At 43.7% G+C, this 23,173-nt stretch overlaps 1 protein-coding gene across 1 annotated transcript in view; it reads left to right on the plus strand.

Annotated features, from left to right (window-relative positions):
* Positions 1-23,173, plus strand: part of cpb2 (carboxypeptidase B2 (plasma)) — a 44,287-nt gene that overhangs the window by 9,083 nt on the left and 12,031 nt on the right. Inside the window, exons 3-7 of the mRNA XM_072262340.1 lie at positions 8,870-8,994; positions 14,429-14,540; positions 20,101-20,202; positions 20,282-20,386; positions 22,718-22,822. Of these exons, the coding sequence (XP_072118441.1) occupies positions 8,894-8,994; positions 14,429-14,540; positions 20,101-20,202; positions 20,282-20,386; positions 22,718-22,822 (525 nt within the window). The 5' untranslated portion in view covers positions 8,870-8,893. The remainder of the gene's footprint in view (positions 1-8,869; positions 8,995-14,428; positions 14,541-20,100; positions 20,203-20,281; positions 20,387-22,717; positions 22,823-23,173) is intronic.

Below are 23,173 nucleotides of genomic sequence, written 5' to 3' on the forward strand. Positions count from 1 at the left end.
AAAACTTTCAGATGGCATTGCAAACTTGCACAAATGTCAAAGACAACAGAAGCATTGTTATGCCCTCTTTGCGATGGCACTTACCTTCTGGTCTCAGAACAGGTTCTCTGAGAGATTAACACCAAGGAATTTAAAGTTACCGACCCCTTGTGGTTGGAATTGATCTTTTTGAGTATCTTTTTCTTCTTCTTCTTGTTTTACGGCGGTTGGCACCCAGTTTAGTGGTGCATTACCACCACCTTCTGCTCCAGCGTGTGCAATAGACTCACATTGCAAATTCCTTCACCCAATCATACACACACATACCCTAACCTACATTTTATCCTCCCATCTATTCCTACTTATTCATCATATCCTATAAAAAAACCCTGTACCCCTTAAGCAAGCTAAAAATACCCTGACTTGTGCTTTCTCACCCATGCCCAGCAACCCTTTTAATGTGAATAAAAAGGGTACTTTTTAATAAAAAGATATTTTTTGAGCATCATCAAGAAACCAAATTAATGAAAATATAAAAGAACCGATGGAAAGACTTTCTGGACTGAGGAGCTCAGCCACTCGTGCAAGATATCTGACAGCTGAAATGCTCCTGTACCCACAGCCACACAATTGCTCTACCCAAGCTTTTGTCAATGGCAAGCTCAAGATGAGTGATTAACCAACAAGGTTGCCTTTGAATGTCAGGGGCAAGAGACTAGACTCTCACTTGGTGATAGTCTGTACATTTGTCATCCCCATGATACTTACCTCTTGACCCAGTGTTGACTAGGTCTTGCTATACGAAAACAAGGCTGACAGGCTGCAAAATGATCTGCTTCCATCCGTTAATATCCCCATTTCTGACCTTATAATTAAAGAACCTTATTATAAAAGGTGAGGCAGCTGAAGATTTTGTCCCCAGAATACTGCCCTGAGGAGTCGATGTCCTGGACTAGGGATGATTCACCTTCAACAAAACTATGACTTCATTGCGTAATGTTCTAGAAGTGAGTAACCTCTTCTCAGGCTTCCAGATGAGTACATAAACATAGAAACATAGAAAACCTGCAGCACAATACAGGCCCTTCGGCCCACAGAGTTCTGCCAAACATGTCCCTACCTTAGAAATTACTAGGCTTACCTATAGCCCTCTATTTTACTAAGCTCCATGTAACTATCTAAAAGTTTCTTGAAAGACCCTATCGTATCCGCCTCCACCACCGTTGCTGGCAGCCCGTTCCACGCACTTACCACTTACTGAGTAAAAAACTTACCCCTGACATCTCCTCTGTACCTACTCCCCAGCACCTTAAACCTGTGTGCTCTTGGATTAGCCACTTCAGCCCTGGGAGAAAGCCTCTGACTATCCACACAATCAATGCCTCTCATCATCTTATACACCTCTATCAGGTCACCTCTCATCCTCAGTCGCTCCAAGGAGAAAAGGCTGACTTCACTCAACCTATTCTCATAAGGCATGCTCCCCAATCCAGGCAACATCCTTGTAATTCTCCTCTGCACCCTTTCTATGGCTTCCACATCCTTCCTGTACTGAGGTGACCAGAACTGAGCACAGTACTCCAAGTGGGGTCTGACCATGGTCCTATATAGTTGCAACATTACCTCTCGGCTCCTAAATACAATTCCGTGATTGATGAAGGCTAATTCACCGTACACCTTCTTAACCACAGAGTCAACCTGCGCAGCTGCTTTGAGTGTCCTATGAACTCAGACCCCAAGATCCCTCTGATCCTCCACACTGCCGAGAGTCTTACCATTAATACTATATTCTGCCATCATTTTTAACCTACCAAAATGAACCACTTCACACTTACCTGGTTTGAACTCCGTCTGCCACTTCTCAGCCCAGTTTTGCATCCTATCAATGTCCCACTGTAACCTTTGACAGCCCTCCACACTATCCACAACACACCAAACCTTTGTGTCATCAGCAAATTTACTAACCCATCCCTCCCCTTCTTCATCCAGGTCACTTATAAAAATCACGAAGAGTAGGGGTCCCAGAACAGATCCCCAAGGTACTCCACTGGTGACCGACCTCCATGCAGAATATGACCGGTCTACAATCACTCTTTGCCTTCTGTGGGCAAGCCAGTTCTGGATTCACAAAGCAATATATGGGTTACCTGCACCCAACTGGAAGCCTGAGAAGTGTTTATTCATCACAAATGCCAGGAAAGCACTAGATCTTTGTTCTAGAAGTGTTTCCCCTTTAATGCCCATTAAGAATGTTCATTCCACATTTAGTCAAATGCTGTCTTGATATCAAGGGTAGTCACTCTCACCTAACCTCTGTAATACAACTCCAGTGTGTTTTTGGAAAGGACTGAGTTTCTGTGTGCAAACTGTTGGTGAGCAGAGCTGTGTGACAGCAATGCTGATGATGGCTTCCATCACTTACAATTGAGAGTACACACTTGATGGTAATTATCTGAATTTGATTCGTCCAGCTGTTTGTAAGCAGGACAAACGTAGGCAATTTTACATCTTGTTGAGCTGGTGGCACTGAAGCAGCTTGCCTAAATGTATTCAATACTCTTAAGCCTTTTCTTGATATCATGAGGGTGAATTAAGTTGGCTGAAAGTGGTCTTCTTTGATGATGAAGGAACACAGGAGGAAGCTGTGGCTGATCATTTTCTTGGCACATCCTGCTGAAAGTGACTGCTAGTACTTCATCCTCAACTCTCAGATATAGTGTACATGCTGAACCCTGTCATGTTGGGATGAGGTTTCTTCTGGAATTTAATTTAGTCAAGATTTGAGTCTGATCTGATACATTGGTTGTGAGATTGCTTAATTGTGGCTATTTAGCACAGATGAAGTCCTGTGTTACAGCTCCACTTAGTTTTAGCTAATGTCACAGCCTCATATTTGGCAACGCTGCCGATACACCAATTGTACTCGCAAATATACACGTATCAGCTAACTATTATTTCATTGCGATGGTATTTAACTCCATTCTTTTCACCATAGTGCTTGTCAAGACTTGAGTAAAGCACAGCAACATTTCGCTGCCTGCTTGCATTCGGCCTTGCCTGAGAAATTGAATTGTTGAATCAACTGACTCTGAAGATTAGTGGTATTTGTTTCATATTTAGTTATTCCTTTCAGCCGCAGTGCTGGCTTCGTTTTCCATTTGAGAGTTTTAGTTAACGGCCCTGCTTGGCCTAGTGTTTATTGTTTTCTTTTCCCTCTAACTTTGGTCACGTTAAAAGTCTGTGAACTATAAACCTACTTCAATGTCTCTCAATCCACACTTGGGCCATATCCAAACGCCATGCCAGGTAAGCCATCTGCAGCTACCAATGTACTGTTCTGCTTTTCTCTCTGAACCTGGGCAGAGAGATAGATGTGCCAGGCTATAAACATACAGATTGTAGTGGTGTTCACACCACCCCATGATTGCCCAGTCTTGCCAGATCTCTCCCATTTACCATCATTGCAGTACCACACAATACCATGGAGGATGTCCTCAGTGTGAAAGTGGGATGTTGTCTCTGAAAGAATTGTGCAGTGGTCACCTTTACCAGTGCTGTCATAGGTAGATCCAGCTGCTTCAAGAGTCAAGTACAAACCATAGATTCACCCATCATATTAGGTCCCTCACTATCTGCCTCACCGGCAATGCAGAACCCGCACCACCATAAAATGCTATATTTAGTGCCCACTCCCCCCCAACCCTGTAAGGTGGCCAGGCCAGACAGTATCCCAGGCTGAGTACTCGGGGAGTGTGCTCACTGGCCAGACAGTATCCCAGGCTGAGTACTCGGGGAGTGTGCTCACTGGCCAGACAGTATCCCAGGCTGAGTACTCGGAGAGTGTGCTCACAGGCCAGACAGTATCCCAGGCTGAGTACTCGGAGAGTGTGCTCACTGGCCAGACAGTATCTCAGGCTGAGTACTCGGGGAGTGTGCTCACTGGCCAGACAGTATCCCAGGCTGAGTACTCGGGGAGTGTGCTCACTGGCCAGACAGTATCCCAGGCTGAGTACTCGGGGAGTGTGCTCACTGGCCAGACAGTATCCCAGGCTGAGTACTCGGGGAGTGTGCTCACTGGCCAGACAGTATCCCAGGCTGAGTACTCGGAGAGTGTGCTCACAGGCCAGACAGTATCCCAGGCTGAGTACTCGGAGAGTGTGCTCACTGGCCAGACAGTATCTCAGGCTGAGTACTCGGGGAGTGTGCTCACTGGCCAGACAGTATCCCAGGCTGAGTACTCGGGGAGTGTGCTCACTGGCCAGACAGTATCCCAGGCTGAGTACTCGGGGAGTGTGCTCACTGGCCAGACAGTATCCCAGGCTGAGTACTCGGGGAGTGTGCTCACTGACATCTTCACGGATGTCTTCAACACTTCACTCATCCAGGCTGCCGTCCCCACAGGCTTCAAATCAGCTACCATCATCCTTCTACCAAAGAACACTGCACCTTCAGAACTAAACAACAACCTCGCAATGTCTTCCTCACAAATATCTGAGAGTTACTATCAAAAACTCCATTTCTGCCACATTGGACATTCACCAAGATGCCTACCAACAGAGCTGCTCTATGACAAATACCTTAGCATCTGTCATGCATCTGGCCCTGACATACCTAGAAAGCAAGGACACTTATGTCAGAATGTTGTTTCTGGATTTCCGTTCGGTATTCAATAATATTGTCCCACAAACCTTGGTGAGCAAACTCCGACTCCTCTGTCTAAATACACCACTGTGCAAATGGGTGTTGGACTTCCTAACAATCAGGATGCACAACTGCTCCTTCCTCTGCATCATCCTCACAGGAGCAACCGCTCCCCCCACCCCCAGCTACATGCTGAGCCAATTATTGTACGCTCTTCTCCCACTTGGCTGCATGACCAAATAACCGAGCAATCACATTGTCAAGTTCGCTGACGACACGACAAGAGTGGGGCTCATCACCAACATCGATGAGATAGCCTACAGAGGGGAGATGGCAGAGTCTGAAGCCTGGTTCCAGGCAAATAATCTCTTCCTCAATGCCAACAAGACAAAGGAGATTATTATTGACTTCACATTCGCTCTCGCAACCTTCTTTACATTGGTAGCACAGTGGTAAAAACTGAGCAGTTTCAAACTTCTGGGAGAGCACATTACACACAACCTCTCATGATCCTAGAACATCTTCATCCAAGTCATTTATATGCATCACAAACAACAAGGGCCCAAGCATCGGATCCCTGTGGAACACCAATGATGACAGACTCCAGCCAGATAACACCCTTCCACCATTAATTACTGTCCTTTCCATTGCACGTTATTAACCTGAACTTAAATTTCACATCTACTATAGTGATGGTTGATCTAGGATCTCTGGATCGTCATTTTATGCCTCTGGACTACTGGTCCTGTAATTTAACTTCTGTGCCACCAATATTGACAAAATCTAAAAGCCAACTTGCTCATTGTAACATTGCACAAACTCCAGTGAGGTTTTCCATTCACATTCATTTAGGACTCGGAACTGCTGTGATATTGCTCCCTTATTGAAAGCACACAACACCAGGAGCCACCATGGAGCAAATCGCAAACTCTCATCCTCCTGTGTCAAATATAAGGAGCAATTAGGTAACGGCATTTAAATCATGGCCAACCAGCCCACTGACATTAAGTTCTGCAGTCATAACAACTGAAGCTAGTTTTGCTTTCGTCTCTCATTCATTCACAAACAAGAGAAAATCTGCAGATGCTGGAAATCCAAGCAACACACACAAAATGCTGGAGGAACAGAGTAGACCAGGCAGCTTCTATGGAAAAGAGTACAGTCAATGCCAAGACTCTTCAGCAGGACAGGTGCTCGGTGAAGCAGTCTCCCAATCTACATCGAGTCTCACCAATAGACAGGAGGCCACACTGGGAGCACTGGATACAGCAGATGACCCCAACAGACTCACAGGTGAAGTGTTGCCTCACCTGGAAGGACTATTTAGGACACTGGATGGTAGTGAGGGAGGAGGTGGAGGTGCAGATGTACCTCTCGTTCTGCTTAAAAGGTTAAGTGCCAGGAGGGAGATCAGTGGGGAGGGACGAATGGACAAGGGAGGCACATAGTGAGCGACCCCTGTGGAAAGCAGAAAGTTTGGGGGTGGGATCCCATTGGAGGTGGCGGAAGTTTCAGAGAATTACGTGCTGGGATGCGGAGGCTGGTGAGGTGGTAGGCGAGGACAAGAGGAACCCTATCCCTGATGGAGCGGCGGGAGGATGGGGTGAAAGTAGACGTATGTGAAGTAGAAGAGATGCAGTTGAGGGTAGCGTTGATGGTGGAGGAAGGAAAGCCACTTTCTTTGAAAAAGGAGGACGCCTCCTTCATCCTAGAATGAACAGCCTCATCCTGAGAACAGATGCGGTGGAGATGGAGGAACTCAGAAAAAGGGATGGTGTTTTTACAAGTAGTAGGGTGGGACAAGGTGGAGTCGAGGTAGCTGTGAGAGTCCGTGGGTTTGTAATAGGCATTGGTGGATAAGCTGTCTCCAGAGATAGAGACAGAGATTGAGAAAGGGGAGGGAGGTGTCGGAAATGGAACAGGTCAATTCGACGGCAGGGTGGAAGTTGGAGGCAAAGTTGATGAAGTCAACATGCATTGCATGGCTGCAGGAAGCAGCACCAACGCAGTCGATGTAGTGTAGGAAAAGAGGGGGAGTGACCTGGACCATACCTTCACCATCTCCAACAGGATCCCACCACCAAACACATCTTTCCCTTCCCCCCACCAACTTTCTGTTTTTCACAAGGATGGCTCCCTACGTGACTCCTTTATCCACTCGCCCTCTCCATTTATTTCCCTCCTGGCACTTATCCTTGCAAGCGGAACATGGGCTACACCCGCTCCTACACCATTCAGGGCCAAAACAGTCCTTCCAGGTGAGGTGACACTTCACCTGTGAGTCTGTTGAGGTCATATACTATATCCATATACTCCCGGTGTGGCCTCTTGTATATTGGTGAGTCCCAACGCAGATTGGGAGACCGCTTTGCCAAACACCTACGCTCTGTCTGCCAGAAAAAGCAGGATCTCCCATTGGCCACCCATTTTAATTTCACTTCCTATTCCCATTCTGATATGTCAATCTATGGCTTCCTCTACTGTCACGAAGAGGCCACACTGAGGTTGGAGGAACAACACCTTATATTTCATCTGGGTAGCCTCCAACCTGATGGCATGAAAATTGCTTTCTCGAACTTCCGGCGCTGCACCATTCCTCATTCCCTTTCCCCTCTCTCATCTTATCTCCCTGCCTGCCATCGCCTCCCTCTGGTGCTCCTCCCCTGTTCTTTCTTTCACGGCCTTCTGTCCTCTCCTATCAGATTCCACCTTCTCCAGCCCTGTATCTCTTTCACCAATCAACTTCCCAGCTCTTTACTTCACCCCGCCCCCTCTCAGTTTTACCTATCACCTTGGGTTTCTTCCTTCTAACTCTTTTTATCTCCAGTCCTGATGAAGGGTCTCGGCCCAAAACGTTGACTGTACTCTTTTCCATAGATGCTGAATAGCCTGCTGAGTTCCTCCAGCATCTTCTGTGTCTTGCATGGTCTGTGACCATGTTTGCTCTTGGCAAATTCTACAGAATTGTTTGCCATTGCCACCTTTGGGCAGTGTCTTTACAAGATGGGTGACCCCAGCCATTATCAATACTCTTCAGAGATTGTCTGCCTGGCATCAGTGGTAACATAACCAGCTGCTCGTACAACCATCCACCTCCTGCTCCAAGGGCTTCACATGACCATGATCGGGGGACTAAGCAGGTGCTACACTTTGCCCAAGGGTGACCTGCAGGCAGGCAGAGGGAAGGAGTGCCTTACACCTCCTTTGGTAAAGACATATCTCCACCCCAGCACCCAAGACGCACTTTACATTGGGCAATTCAGCTCACTAGACACTCATCTTTCAATTGCGGAAGGAACCAGGGCACAGAGAAAATGTCCAAATGTCACTCAGCTGTTCAGGATTGAATGTGGCTCACCAGAGCTATGAGGTCAGCATGTCAGTCTTTCCTGTCATGCTCTCTTCTCACTGCTGCCATCAGACAGAAGGTACAAGAGCCTCAGGACTCGCACCACTAGGTTCAAGAACAATTACTACCCTCAACCATCAGGCTTTTGAAAAACAGGGGATGGCTATACTCACTTGTCCCATTGCTGAGATGCTCCTACAACCAAAGATCTCATTTTAAGGACTCATTATCTCTTTATTTATTGCTGTTTATTTATATTTGCACACTTTGTTGTCTCTGCACTTTGGTTGATCTTTCATTGACCCCGTTATAGTGTTCTATGGATCTGCTGTGTATGCCCACAAGAAAATGAATCTCAGGCTTGTATATAGTGACATATATGTACTTTGATAATTGAATCACTTTGAACTTTGAATTTAAAATGTGAAGTGTTTGCCCATTCCACCAGCCTGTGCATATCTCCACGCAGTTTATTAAGACCTTCCTAATGTAGAGTTGTCATCTGCAGATCTCTACAAGTGCAAGTCATTAATATACTTCAGAAACCATCATAATACACTGCTGAAGTAAAAATCATTCCAATCAATACAACTGACATTCATTCACCTTAACCATGTCTCTTGTCCCTTCCTCAACTGTGTTACCGGGCTTCTATTCAGTGGGCTTCATTTTCCCTAATAAGTATAATTTGGGATACTTCCAAAGGTAGCTGGCGAATATCCATATCAACATCAACTATACTATATTACCCATCTGATCAAAACAAAACCCAGTTGTTAATCAGACGTTAGCTGGATTTCTGTTCTGACAGATGGAGATTTATGTTAATTTGCACAGCTATAAACAATGTCTTGAGCCAAGGATGGCTTTGATATGTTTGAATATGGATGTTCTCTGCAGACAGTTTTGTTCCAACCAATCTCAATGGATGCTATTGGGATCAACCAAGAAATTCACATTTACATCAATGCCACTGATATTGAAGAGGTGAGATCTCAAATGGCTACAGGAAACATCACGTACAGGTATTGCAGACGTTTCTTAAGCTAATAATGCAGGTGTCTCAGATAAGAATCTGTTGCAAAGCCCTCTGATATAGTGCAACTCCCCTTATGTGAGCCTTATACCTGGAGCTGGCAAGCAAGGCTGCTTTCCTAGCTCACCAACCATCAACTCACGTACAGCTTTCAGTGGGGCTGACTGCAAACCAGTCCGGGTGGGAAACCTAGGTGTTCTCCTCTCCCTGACTCAAAGTGTTGCAGTTGTAGCACTCCTAGTGACACCGCCCTTACCAACTAGTCAATGGGGGGAGCTTTAACAGCAATGCTGATCGCTTGAACTTGATATTTTCCCCCTGCTAGTTTCCAAACTAATTTCACTTGACTAATTATTTACCGTCCAGGTAGTCCGCTTGTCCGCTGTGGGAGTTGCAGCAAGGCAGGGTTAATATGGGGTGCAGGAAGAACAGAGTGCAGACACTGTAAAGTCTCAAGCTGAACAAAAGCTTTGAGAGCTTGACTCTCCTTCGTAGAGCCATGAGACCATAAGACCATAAGACAAAGGAGCAGAAGTAGGCCATTCGGCCCATCGAGTCTGCTCCGCCATTTTATCATGAGCTGATCCATTTTATCCTATTTAGTCCCACTGCCCCGCCTTCTCACCATAACCTTTGATGCCCTGGCTACTCAGATACCTATCAATCTCTGCCTTAAATACGCCCAATGACTTGGCCTCCACTGCTGCCCGTGGCAACAAATTCCATAGATCCACCACCCTCTGACTAAAAAAATTTCTTCGCATTTCTGTTCTGAAAGGGCACCCTTCAATCCTGAAGTCATGCCCTCTCGTACTAGACTCCCCCATCATGGGAAACAACTTTGCCACATCCACTCTGTCCATGCCTTTTAACATTCAAAATGTTTCTAAGAGGTCTCCCCGCATTCTTCTAAACTCCAAGGAATACAGTCCAAGAGCGGACAAGCGTTCCTCATATGTTAACCCTCTCACTCCCGGAATCATCCTCGTGAATCTTCTCTGTACCCTCTCCAACGTCAGCACATCCCTTCTTAAATAAAGAGACCAAAACTGCCCACAGTACTCCAAGTGAGGTCTCACCAGCGCCTTATACAGCCTCAACATCACATCCCTGCTCCTATACTCTATTCCTCTAGAAATGAATGCCAACATTGCATTCGCCTTCTTCACTACTGACTCAACCTGGAGGTTAACTTTAAAGGAATCCTGTACGAGGACTCTCAAGTCCCGTTGCATCTCAGAACTTTGAATTCTTTCCCCATTTAAATAATAGTCTGCCCGTTTATTTTTTCTGCCAAAGTGCATAACCATACACTTTCCAACATTGTACTTCATTTGCCACTTCTCTGCCCATTCTTCCAATCTATCCAAGTCTCTCTGCAGACTCTCCGTTTCCTCAGCACTACTGGCCCCTCCACCTATCTTCGTATCGTCAGAAATCTTAGCCACAAAGCCATCTATTCCATAATCCAAATCGTTGATGTACAATGTAAAAAGAAGCGGCCCCAATACTGATCTCTGTGGAACACCACTGGTAACCGGCAGCCAACCAGAATAGGATCCCTTTATTCCCACTCTCTGTTTCCTGCCAATCAGCCAACACTCTATCCACGTATGTAACTTTCCCGTAATTCCATGGGCTCTTATCTTGTTAAGTAGCCTCATGTGTGGCACCTTGTCAAACGCCTTCTGAAAATCCAAATATACAACATCCACTGCATCTCCCTTGTCTAGCCTACTGGTAATTTCCTCAAAAAATTGTAATAGGTTTGTCAGGCAGGATTTTCCTTTAAGGAATCCATGCTGAGTTCTGCCTATCTTGTCATTGCCTCCAGGTACCCTGTAACCTAATCCTTGACAATCAACTCCAACAACTTCCCAACCACCGATGTCAAGCTAACAGGTCTATAATCTCCTTTTTGCTTCCTTGCCCCCTTCTTAAATAGCGGAGTGACATTTGCAATCTTCCAATCTTCCGGAACCATGCCAGAATCTATCGACTTTTGAAAGATCATCGCTAATGCCTCCGCAATCTCCACAGCTACTTCCTTCAGAACACGAGGGTGCATTCCATCTGGTCCAGGAGATTTATCGACCTTTAGCCTATTCAGCTTCCTGAGTACTTTCTCAGTCGTAATTGTGACTGCGCACACTTCTCTTCCCTGCCACCCTTGAGTGTCCAGTATCCTGCTATCTTCCTCAGTGAAGACTGATGCAAAATACTTGTTCAGTTCCTCTGCCATCTCCTCATCTCCCATTACAATTTCTCCAGTATCATTTTCTATCGGTCCTATATCTACTCTCACCTGTCTTTTACTCTTTATATACTTGAAAAAGCTTTTAGTATCCTCTTTGATATTATTTGCTAGTTTCCTTTCATAGTTAATCTTTTCTCACTTAATGACCTTCTTGGTTTCCTTTTGTAAGGTTTTAAAAACTTCCCAATCCTCTGTCTTCCCACTAATTTTTGCTTCCTTGTATGCCCTCTCCTTTGCTTTAACTTTGGCTTTGACTTCTCTTGTCAACCACGGTTGCATCCTTTTCCCACTCGAAAATTTCTTCTTTTTTGGAATATATCTGTCTTGCACATTCCTCATTTTTCGCATAAACTCCAGCCACTGCTGCTCTGCCGTCTTTCCCGCCAGTGTCCCTTTCCAGTCAACTTTGGCCAGTTCCTCTCTCATGCCACTGTAATTTCCTTTACTCCACTGAAACACCGACACATCAGATTTCGGCTTCTCTTTTTCTAATTTCACAGTGAACTCAATCATGTTCTGATCACTGTCTCCTAAGGGTTCCTTCACCTCAATCTCTCCAATCACCTCCGGTTCATTACACAATACCCAATCCAGTACAGCCGATCCCCTAGTGGGCTCAACAACAAGCTGTTCTAAAAAGCCATCTCGCAGACATTCTACAAATTCTCTCTCTTGAGATCCAGTGCCGACCTGATTTTTCCAATCTACTCGCATGTTAAAATCCCCCACAATTATCATAACACTGCCCTTCTGACAAGCCTTTTCTATTTCCAGTTGTAATTTGTAGTCCACATCCCTGCAGCTGTTTGGAGGCCTATAAATAACTGCCATCAGGGTCTTTTTACCCCTGCTATTCCTTAGCTCAACCCATAAAGATTCTGCACCTTCCGATCCTATATCACCTCTTTCTAATGATTTAGTATCATTTCTTACCAATAAAGCCACACCTTCCCCTCTGCCTACCTTCCTATCCTTCCGATACACCATGTATCCTTGGACGTTCAGCTCCCAGAGACATGCATCCTTTAGCCAGGTCTCAGTGATGGCCACAATATCATACCTGCCGATCTGTAGCTGTACAACAAGATCATCCACCTTATTCCTTATGCTGCGTGCATTTAAGTACAACACCTTAAGATCAGTATTTGATACTTTTTGCTTTGATTTCACTGCAACTTTATTGCACTTCAACTCATCCCAATGGCTACACATTTGGCCCATCACCTGCCTGTCTTTCCTGACATCTTTACTGCTCACTATCTTAGATTTATTTCTGTTATCCCCTTCCTCTGCTCTATCATTCCGGTTCCCATCCCCCTGCCAAATTAGTTTAAACCCTCCCTAACAGCTCTATTAAACTTTCCCGCCAGGATATTGGTCCCCTTCAGGTTCAGGTGTAACCTGTTCTTTTTGAACAGGTCATACTTCCCCCAGAAGAGATCCCAATTATCCAAGAATCTGAAGCCCTGCCCCCTACACCAGTCTCTCAGCCAGGCATTCATCTGCCTGATCCGACGACTCTTGCCCTCGCTAGCACGTGGCACAGGTAGCAATCCCGAGGTTACTACCCTGGAGGTCCTGCTTCTCAGCTTCCTTCCTAACTCCTGGAAATCTCTCTTCAGGACCTCCTCCTTTGTCCTATCTATGTCATTGGTACCAACATGTACCAAGACAACTGGCTGCTCACCCTCCCCCTTTAGAATATTCAGGACCCGATCCGAGACATCCCGTACCCTGGCACCTGGGAGGCAACACACCATGTGGGTATCTCTGTCAGGCTCACAGAATCTCCTGTCTGTTCCCCTGACTATGGAATCCCCCACGACTACCGCATTTCTCTTCTCCCTCCTTCTCTTCTGCACAACAGCGCCAGGCTCAGTGCCAGAGACCCGGTCACCGTGGGCATCCCCTGTCAGGTCATCCCCCTCAACAGCATCCAGAACAAGATATTTGTTGCTGAGGGGGACAGCCACAGGGGTGCTCTCCACTATCCGGGCATTTCCCTTCCCTCTCTTGACAGTGACCCAGTGTTCTGACTCCTGTAACCTAGGGATGACTACTGACTCCTGTAGCCTAGGGATGACTACCTCCCTATAGCTCCTGTCTATCACCTCTTCACTTTCCCTGATAAGCAGTAGGTCATCAAGCTGCAGCTCCAGATCCCTAACACGGTCTCTGAGGTGCTGCATCTCGATGCACCTGGCGCAGATGTAGCCATCAGGGAGGCTGGAAGTCTCCCAGGATCCCCACATCTGACACCCTGAACAAAGCACTAACCCTGCAGGCATGCTATCTAATTCTACACGAATGAAACAGGAAAAATAAGTCTACTCACCCACTTACTTCGCCAAACAGACAAACTTTTTAAACCGTTAGCTGTGAGAGCCCTGCTGTTCCTGTCTGTCCGGGCCGATTCGCGAAAGGGGTGGGGGGGGGAGAGAAAAAAGAGTTGGTGCTTCGCTCTAGCCTCTTCCCGTTTACTGCTGAAGCCCGTTGAAGCCAAAGCCCTACACTCTGCTACTGCTCACTCCGCTGCCCGATCCGACAGCTGCCCGCTGTATAGGGTGGTCTCCTTTTTAAACTCTCCGCGCGGTCCTTCTGACGTCACGCGCCTGCGCAGTCTCGCCCTTCCTGCACTCGAAGAAGTTTTAAAAAAAACTGCCTTCCTTCACAATTCAGCTCCCACGATGCTCTGTAGTCCCAATCCAAAGGATAAGCCTTTTCTTTTCAAGCCTGGAAACCAATCACCAAGCATACCAAGACAAGGTAAAGATGCAAACAAAGGATTCTATGGCTACTGGACAGTTATTTTATGAATGCTGAAGTATTATTGGCCTTTAACAGGGAGAGTTAACTATCAACAACTGAAATATGTATTATGCCATATTTATCATATGTAAGTATTGTGTGTAATATAATGTAGTATTATGACATATTATATGATAGTTACACATACAAGTGGTGGAATTAGAAGTTGCATAAAGATTGAGAACTGTATAAACGTGGACAACTCTGAGCTGTAACTTCAGAGTAGTCTGGTGATGGTGGTGGGGGTCAGGCTGTTCTCTTTGTGCACAGCAATAGTGTTGCTGAAGAATGGGTGCGAGGTGTTGGAATGCAGTTAATCAGTGATGACACACAACGCTCAAATGTGTATCATTTTCAGAGTAATGATCGAGGATGTTGAGCAGCTCATAAGAAATCAAAAACCCTCCGATCAGGTTTCTCATCCCCGTGCCTCCAGTTCTTACTACGAAAGGTATCATTCATTGCAAGAGGTAAGAACTTTTTTAATTCTCTTATTTCAAACTCTTGAATAAGAAATTGGTTATGGGAGATAAAAAGTATTAACTTTTTATAAAACAATGGGTATTTAGAGCAGTTAATTTTCATTTCCTAGTGGCCTACATCCCAGGGTGCAGGAGGAAATGGGAGGACGATATTTATTTATTTATTGAGATTCAGATCCTGCCCTTTGAGCCACGCTGCCCAGCGATCGCCGATTTCTTATGTTCTTGGTGAGAACATAAAAACTGCTGACAGACAGTGGTGGGGATTGAACTGGTACTGTAAGGCATTGTGCTAATCAATACACTGTTGTGCCACCAAATATTCCAAAGCTCATTGGAATTAGGAATTTTGCATTGAAATGTGAAATAAAAAAATATACCTCCGTCTTTTAGAAAGGAAAGGAGGGGGGATAAAAAGAGTAACTACAAATATAATAAGGTGGGGGGTTATATGGGAGGCAGGGTTTGAGGGTCAGCACGAGAATGTGGGCCGAAGGGCCTGTACTGTGCTGTACTATTCTATGTTCTATAAACAAGAAGGATCTCGGCCCCAGAACGTCAACTGCTTCTTCATTTCCATAGTGCTGCCTGACCTGCTGAGTTCCTCCAGCATGTTGTGTGTGTCACTCTGGATTTCTGCATCTGCAGTCTTTCTCCTTGTTTCTGATTAATTACAAACATGTCATTGTGAGGGCAGTTATGAGGATATTACTGGAATCTATCATCAGATGACGCATATCACCAGGGATAAGATGATCGAAGAATCAGCACAGGGCTGTGAAGGTAGGGTGACATCTGACTAATCTAGCCGAGATTCCTGAGGCCACCAGTTTAACAGGTAGAGAATGATCCATAGATAATCCATCTCTGTATGCTTTAAGAAGGCACTTTATAAAAATGCAGAAAATTACAAGGAACCATAAGAGCTAAATTTATGATTGAGGAGGAGGAGACAGATTTAGAAATACTGATGACTGATTAGTGTAACAAATAGATTTTGTTTTGCAAATTTCAAATTTGTACCAAATTAAGAACCATAATAAGCTGGATGGATAGGAACATGAATTTACAAAGTGCTCAGACAGCCTACAGGACTAGGCAAAGATACAAATCCAGGGTATGGATCTGAGACAGACCAGCGGTAAAGGAGCAAGAAGCAGAAGGAATAAGGAATATTGGTACTTGTGCAGATCATTAAAACCTGGGAGAACGATGAAAAGTAAACTGAAAGTAGATCTCAGAGGTTTGAATATAAAAGGCAGGAGGTGATGCCTGAAAAAGGCAGCGTCCATCATGAAGGGCCCCCATCACCCAGGTCCTGGTAGCAATTTTCTCATTGCTACCATCAGGGAGGAGCTCCAGAAGCCTGAAGGCACACACTCAATGATTCAGGAACAGCCTTTTCCCCTCTGCCATCGATTTCCAAATGGACATTAAATCCATGAATATTACCTCACTACTTTTTATTTCTATTTTTGCACTACTTATTTAATTGAACTATTTAAAACATATATTTACTGTAATTCCCAGTTTTTTCCCTCTATTGTCATGTATTGCTGTCGCAAAGTCAACAAATTTCACAACGTATGGCAGTTATATTTAACCTGATTCTGATTAATCAAATTGCAACTGAATTACTATGTTCAGTTTTTGGTGCTGGGGAGTTGGGGGCCGCAATAATACAGAACAAATTCCCTATAATGGCAAAAAGGATTCAACTAAAATTATATTCCCTTGAACTTAGGAGGTCAACAATTGATGTAATAAACACAATTTCAAAATGATAAAAGCCAGCTAAAGGGTAGCTGAGCATTAACTTTTACGCACTCAATTACTACTGACTGTCCTCAGAGACTGGCCTCTGGTCTACCAATTTTAGGCAGCTCCAGAAACACATCATTGACCAAAAACAGCTGGATCAGCCACAGAAATACTGTGCCGACAAAAAGATCAAAGGCTGGATGTACTACAGTAAGTGAATCACCTCCCAACATCCAAAAGCTTTTCCACCATCTAAAGGCACAAGTCAGGAATGTGATGGAACAGGCTCCACTGGCATGGATGAATGTAGCACCAAGAGCTCTCCGAAAGGTCACTGGCATCCAGGACAAAGCAGCCAGTTTCATCAAAACCCCATCAACCACTTTAAAATATTCAATCCCTTTACCAGTGGTAGATAAAATGCATTGCAGTGACTTGCCCAGCTATTCCAACAGCACCTGCCGAAACCACAACCTCAAGTAGCAGTAAGTAGGTAGGAAGGACACCATCTTCATGTTGCCCTCCAAGTCATATGTCATCGAACTATATCCCAGATGCTCCATTGTCACTGGGACAAAATCCTGGAACTCCTTCAGTAGCTTTGTGGAAATGCCTGCATCAGATGAACATCAGTGAAGGGAACTCCGCACTATCTTTTCAAAGGCCATTATGGAGATGTTGCTCTTATCAGTAATGCCCAGACACTGAAAATGAACTTTAAAAAAAATCTCTATTTTAGACTTATACAAATGCTCATATTAAAACAAATTAAAGAGCAGATGGAAAAAAGAAATGAATGGGCAGTCAGCCATTGATAGGAAAGTGCTTTCAGGTGAAACCATTTAGATGTTACTCTGTATACTGCAACATGATTTATGGACACCCCCTATATATAACTGAGCTCCAAGAATATTATTAACTTCAAAAGTCAGATAGACCAATATACTTTTATTCCTACGAATGGCAGGACTAGCTTCCCATCGAAGTCATTTTTCTTTCTTATCAGTCTTAAGTGCTTTTGATTCTATTCATTCTAATACTGTTGTTAGGCACAGAATAATTTTGTCTATTTACTGACTTATGAACAAATCACCTAATCCAGATTAAATTATTTATGACAGGTGTATCAATGCATACCATGAAATGTGTCATTTGCACTAGCAACCAACACTAGCTAAGGGTGAGTTGGGAGCAGTCCACAAATGTCGCCACACATTTTGGCATTGACATAGCCTGTTCAAAGTTCTCAGCAGAACAACAGAACGCAACAATCGACAAAACAACAACAGCAAAACAGACCATTTTCCTCATTCCCTCCCAGCCCCACACACAGATAGCTCTCCAACCCCAGCCATCGGCTGACAGGCTTTGACGTATGGTTTATGATTGACCGTCAGGCTTCGATCTTTGATATTAATGCCCCAGTCAGACCCCCGGTCCGATGGACATCTGTAAAAAAAATCTGTTTGTCATTAGAAAACAGCCCACTAATTTTGTGCTTTATTTTAGTAACTAAATCATAGCAGGTAGTCCAAGTTTAATTGTCATTCAACCACACATGAATAACCATGAATGCGGCCAAACGAAACAGCGTTCCTCAAAGCACAGTACCAACAGTCACACTCGGCACAAGGCAGTGTCGACTATAAACAAAATTAGTGATTCTCAGTCATTGGACATGAAGCAACTGCATAAGTAAATTCACTAAACATAACTCCCAACAGAAGGAAAACAGTCAGAGGACAGGCTATGAAATTGAGCAGGCAACATCAGAAAAGTTATCATAAAATATTTAATAACAGTAAATAATCATATCCATTTATTATCTTGAAAAGTGAGAGTTTAACCGATTTATGTTTCATTCTTTATTAATAAGTTTGCATTCAACAGCTCTCCAGCAATTACAGGTAAATCAGGGATTAATGCATTTACTTAAACTGTACTGCTTTCAACATAACCACAGAAAAAAGTATAAATTCATCCTGGTTAACATCCTGTCCATAAAATTAGCATCAAGTCAGTGATGGAAATGCTGAAGGATAGTGGATTATCCTTCAGCCAGTGCTTGGATTATGGCATTGCTCCATGGACACTGCCGCACTGACAGCTTTCTCATACAGATTATCCCAGCGCTGTATGTGCCTTCTGCCAGTGAACAGTCTGAACAGCAAAATCCACCAGAAGCCTCGACTTGATAAGTAGAGCATTTGGGCTCCAACCGATGCTGTAAATTAGTTTTAAATTTAACAGTTGGAAAGTAATTCAAAGGAAAAGATGTATCTGCTGAGTGGAGCTAGTCTGAAAATCTGATTTTCTCCAGAGAAGATTTGGCTGGATTCCCCAAAAGAAAATAAGAGTAGGTCATAACACCCCATGAGCCTGTTCTTTCATTCACTAAAAGCAAGGGTGATCCTGGACCTCGTCCACTTCCATGTGGAATACCACATCCTCTGACTCCCTTTTAGTTATTCCTTCTTAATGCAGATCAAAAGTGTGGCTAGGCAAATGGCAGTGCATACTATCAAACAAAAGGGCCACCTAAAAATATCTGTCCACTTAATAGAACTGGAGCAGTGCCATGGATTTATCAGTCTGAATCATGTCCCTGACACAGGCAGCTGCTCACACACAGACGTTGTTTATTTAACAGCTTTATAGCTTGATCAGCTCAAAAACCTTAATGGCTTTCAACTGACTATCAGAAAATTAAGTCCCAGTCAAACAGTTTAATGCTGAACTCTATTTTGAATGGTATCTTTCAAGATAAACTTTCATTTTAAAGCAACTTCCAGGTAGCCTTGATATTTCCTTTGTGAACTTTATTACTGGACACTTTTTCAAATTATCCAAAACAATCTTACATCCCCTGTGATTGCTAATTCTTCAAATATTTTTACCTTTATTACTTTATCTGGGAACTAAATTATTCTTTCTTTGTTATGATGAGGAATATTCTGATTTTACCAATTCACACATGTACATTTTGTCTATTCAGGCTTCAATGTTCTTAATTGCCTAGTATGACTTTAAAAATGAATCTTTAAGGCTAGAAAGGTACTTCTTCACCAGTCGTTACTTACACATCACTTGTTCAAGTTCATTGTCATTCAACTGTACACATGTACATAGCTAAACAAAACTCTGTGTCTCAGGGACTAGGACACAAAGATATATATCACATACAGGATGTAAGATAATATGAACACAATAATATTAACGAACAAAAAAGTATTGCGAGTAGATGCACAAGTTAACAAAAAGTGCACTTTTGATACATAGTTAAATGTACAACAGTATAATGCTACTGGTGCTGTCACAAATAATGTGTACTGGGTGGTGGCAGGGTGTTGGGAAGTCTCACAGCCTGCGGGGAAGAAGCTTTTGCCCGGCCTGACAGTCCTTGTTCTTGTACTGTGGTACCTTCTACCTGGCAGTAGGAGGAAAAAAGACTTATGCCTGATCACAGCTTCTCTCTAGTCAAATTCCACTGGTTAGAAAATGTTCAAGTCCTTGACTGGGACTTCAGCCCACAACCTGCTGGCTCCAACAAAATACCACAACTGAAACAACTGGACACTATTAGCAACTTTAGAACAAGTAATTTATTCAATGGCCATCAAACCCAAACATAATAATGACTGACATATCAGTGGAAATGAAGAATGCTGCGGACACATAGAGAACACAAAGGGCACTCCTGGATGCAATCATTTTACTGTATAATAATCCAAACTGATTACTTATGAAAAATGTTGTAATTTGAATTTTATTACTTGATTATTTACAGATTTATTTATGGATGTCACAAATCATAAGAGCATACCCATCCCTCATTCAAAGAATTCTTATTGGGTCATCAGCTGAGAAACGTCTAATCTATGTCTTAAAGGTAAAATTGCATTTCATTGTGGACATAGTCCTTTTTCAAGAATTACTATATCTTCATGCCATGCAACATATTTCTCCAGATATATAAAGGTGTTAATGCGTCAAAAGGTGCCTTTTGGATTGACTGCGGTATCCATGCCCGGGAATGGATATCACCTGCTTTCTGTCAGTGGCTTGTGCAATATGTAAGTAAGTTGAAAAGATGGACCAAATGCACACACTTAACTGTTGTACTCTCCTACATTCCACCCAAATACATGGCATGCATTCCTCTGAGATTGTCCCTGAGTGCCTAGGGTATTGTTGCAGGTGATGCAAGAGGAAAGATCAGAAAAAACAGGCTTAATTTTTCTTTGAACAAGTTTGACTATTACAGAAAAATACTGAAAAGGCAATAAAAAGTTTCGACTGCCGTGAGGAATTCAATTGCACAATAAAGTACCCACTCAATCTCCTGTTAGTGCAAGAACCTGCTGGAATCAAGGGTGTTGCGTAGGGAGTTGGTGCAGAAGAGCAGCTGAGGTCAGCAGAGATCAGCCATGATTGTACTGGGTGGTAGGGCAGACTGGAGCGGCTCATTGGCCTGCTAGTTGAGAGTGCAAGCAAAGTCATAATGAGCAGAGCAGTCTTGGCAGTGATGGCAGCAGAAAGCAAGTTGGCATGAGATGATATCTCCAGAATACCAACCTTTCATTCTGCAGAAATGATAACATAACTGACACTGACTATTATTAGTTAAACACACTACACTTCCTTTGCAGCTCACATATCCTCTAACATCAGCATTAACTGCATAAACCCGATCTAGATCTCATCATTTGTCAGAAATAGGACTTCTCATGACACACAATGATGTCTCTTGGAGTAAACCTGCAAGTGGTGACACTCCCTTGTACCTACCACGTCTATGTTGAAGGCCATGGGCTTGAGTGGTGCTTTGAAGAAAGCTTTATAAACTTATGCATTACATTATGTGATGAGCACCCACAGGGTGTGGCCAGTGGTGCAGTGGCATCAGCACCAGACTTCGGGGTGAGTGGTCCTGGGTTCGAATCTGGCTGGCTGTTTGCATGCTTTCCATCTGTGCTGGGTTGCATGTCAAGTTAGCAACTCAGCCTCGTAAAAAAAAACAAGACAAAAGTGCTAAAGAAATGGCAAAGTTGCCACTTGACGAGGAAAGGAACAACCACACACAGAGCAACACACGTCAAAGTTGCTGGTGAACGCAGCAGGCCAGGCAGCATCTCTAGGAAGAGGTACAGTCAACATTTCCGGCCAAGGGTCTCGGCCCGAAACGTCGACTGTACCTCTTCTTAGAGATGCTGCCTGGCCTGCTGCGTTCACCAGCAACTTTGATGTGTGTTGCTTGAATTTCCAGCATCTGCAGAATTCCTCGTGTAACCACACACAGAGTGTACTTTTGATGGAGGAGTTGATGGTGTAGTGCCCTGATTCACCTCATTACTTTTATGCCGTAGGTTTCTCATTTAGCAGCTCTGTAAGAGCAGTCTGTTCTGCTTCAGCCTGTCTGGGTTATTGGTGAAGATAAGGGATGACGGGAATATATACCATCCAGTTAGGGGGAGGTTTCCTTGGTGAGGGACAATAAGGTTGGCCTTGGGCTCTTGTTCAGCGGGAGATGAAGAGAGAAAATGCTGGGGAGAACCGGTCGTAGCATGTGATCCGGTGGGAGAACTGCTTGCAAGCGATGTTCGGAAGGTGGTGTGGGTGTTCACGCTGACCGAGGGCCCAGCGTGTGAGTGATAGAGAAGTTCAAGATGAGCTCCAACTTGTGCACGTTTAACTGTTTAATTAGAATGGGCCCTTTTTGTCATTCTTTACGAACCCTTTAGTTAAGATTCATAAATATAATTCCTTTAATCATATACAGTGTAGTGGCACTAATTTGTAACAGGGTAGCAAATTACACAGCATCCACGCAAACCAGGGTTTGGGGTGGGACGAGCTGTCTCAATCTTGCGAGTTTGGCAGGACTTGAGAGTGTTTTCCCTAGACTTACACAGCCAAGGAAACCAGGGTGTTTCAATGTCAAGGGTGTGGAAACGAGGTGTCAAACAAGCTGGCCACTTTATTTTGGATGATGTTGCTCTTACTGAGGTGAAGTGCTGTATGTATAAAATGAAAAGAGTTTGAAAAGTGAGGCATGCAGCCTCTCATTGATAGATATACCAGCTCTCATCTGCCCTTGTATTCATTATATTTACATGGTCGATCTAGTTGATTTTTTGGTCAACGGAAACCCCCAAGATGTTGATGAGGAACTAACAATAATGATGACACTGAATATCAAAGGTAGTCAGTTAGGCATTTTTGTCAGAAATATTCATTGGTGCCACTTGTGGAATACGCATAACTCTTGTGTCACATATCAATCTGTACTTCTATATTGTCCAAATCTAATTGCATGAAGATATGGATCATACTTTGACCAGCTATCTATCCTTAGTTTTGTTGATGTAGCTCTAAATTACATCCTTGAATCTGTCATATTTTAGCTTTTAGATACACAGGACATTGTGATCAATGGCATTCTAAATTCATATGAGATATACATCCTCCCTGTATGGAACGTTGATGGCTACGATTACACGTGGACAACGGTAATACTTTTAATTTTAATTTACTCATGGATAAAATATAACTTTCGTTTCAGATAATAATCTTCATGATTTGTTGATAGTGCAAGCTGATCCATAGCCCAAGAGATGACGCTGTGCAGGCATTGTTACAATTAATCTGTGCTTCAATTCCACTTCAAATTATGAAAACGTAGCAATTTCAGTAGAATCACTAGAATACTTAAAAAGATACAAGCAAGCTCTCTACCTGCAATGTGCTAGCTTTGATTCAGGGATAATGTGTTTCTGAGTCAAAAAAAATAGTAAAATATACCAAATCTAATAAATCTCCAAGAATTTTGCTACTTTCAAAAGATGCTTCCTTTCTACCTA

Source organism: Mobula birostris, chromosome 6, assembly GCF_030028105.1.
Source record: "Mobula birostris isolate sMobBir1 chromosome 6, sMobBir1.hap1, whole genome shotgun sequence".
Classification (NCBI taxonomy): Eukaryota; Metazoa; Chordata; class Chondrichthyes; order Myliobatiformes; family Myliobatidae; genus Mobula; species Mobula birostris.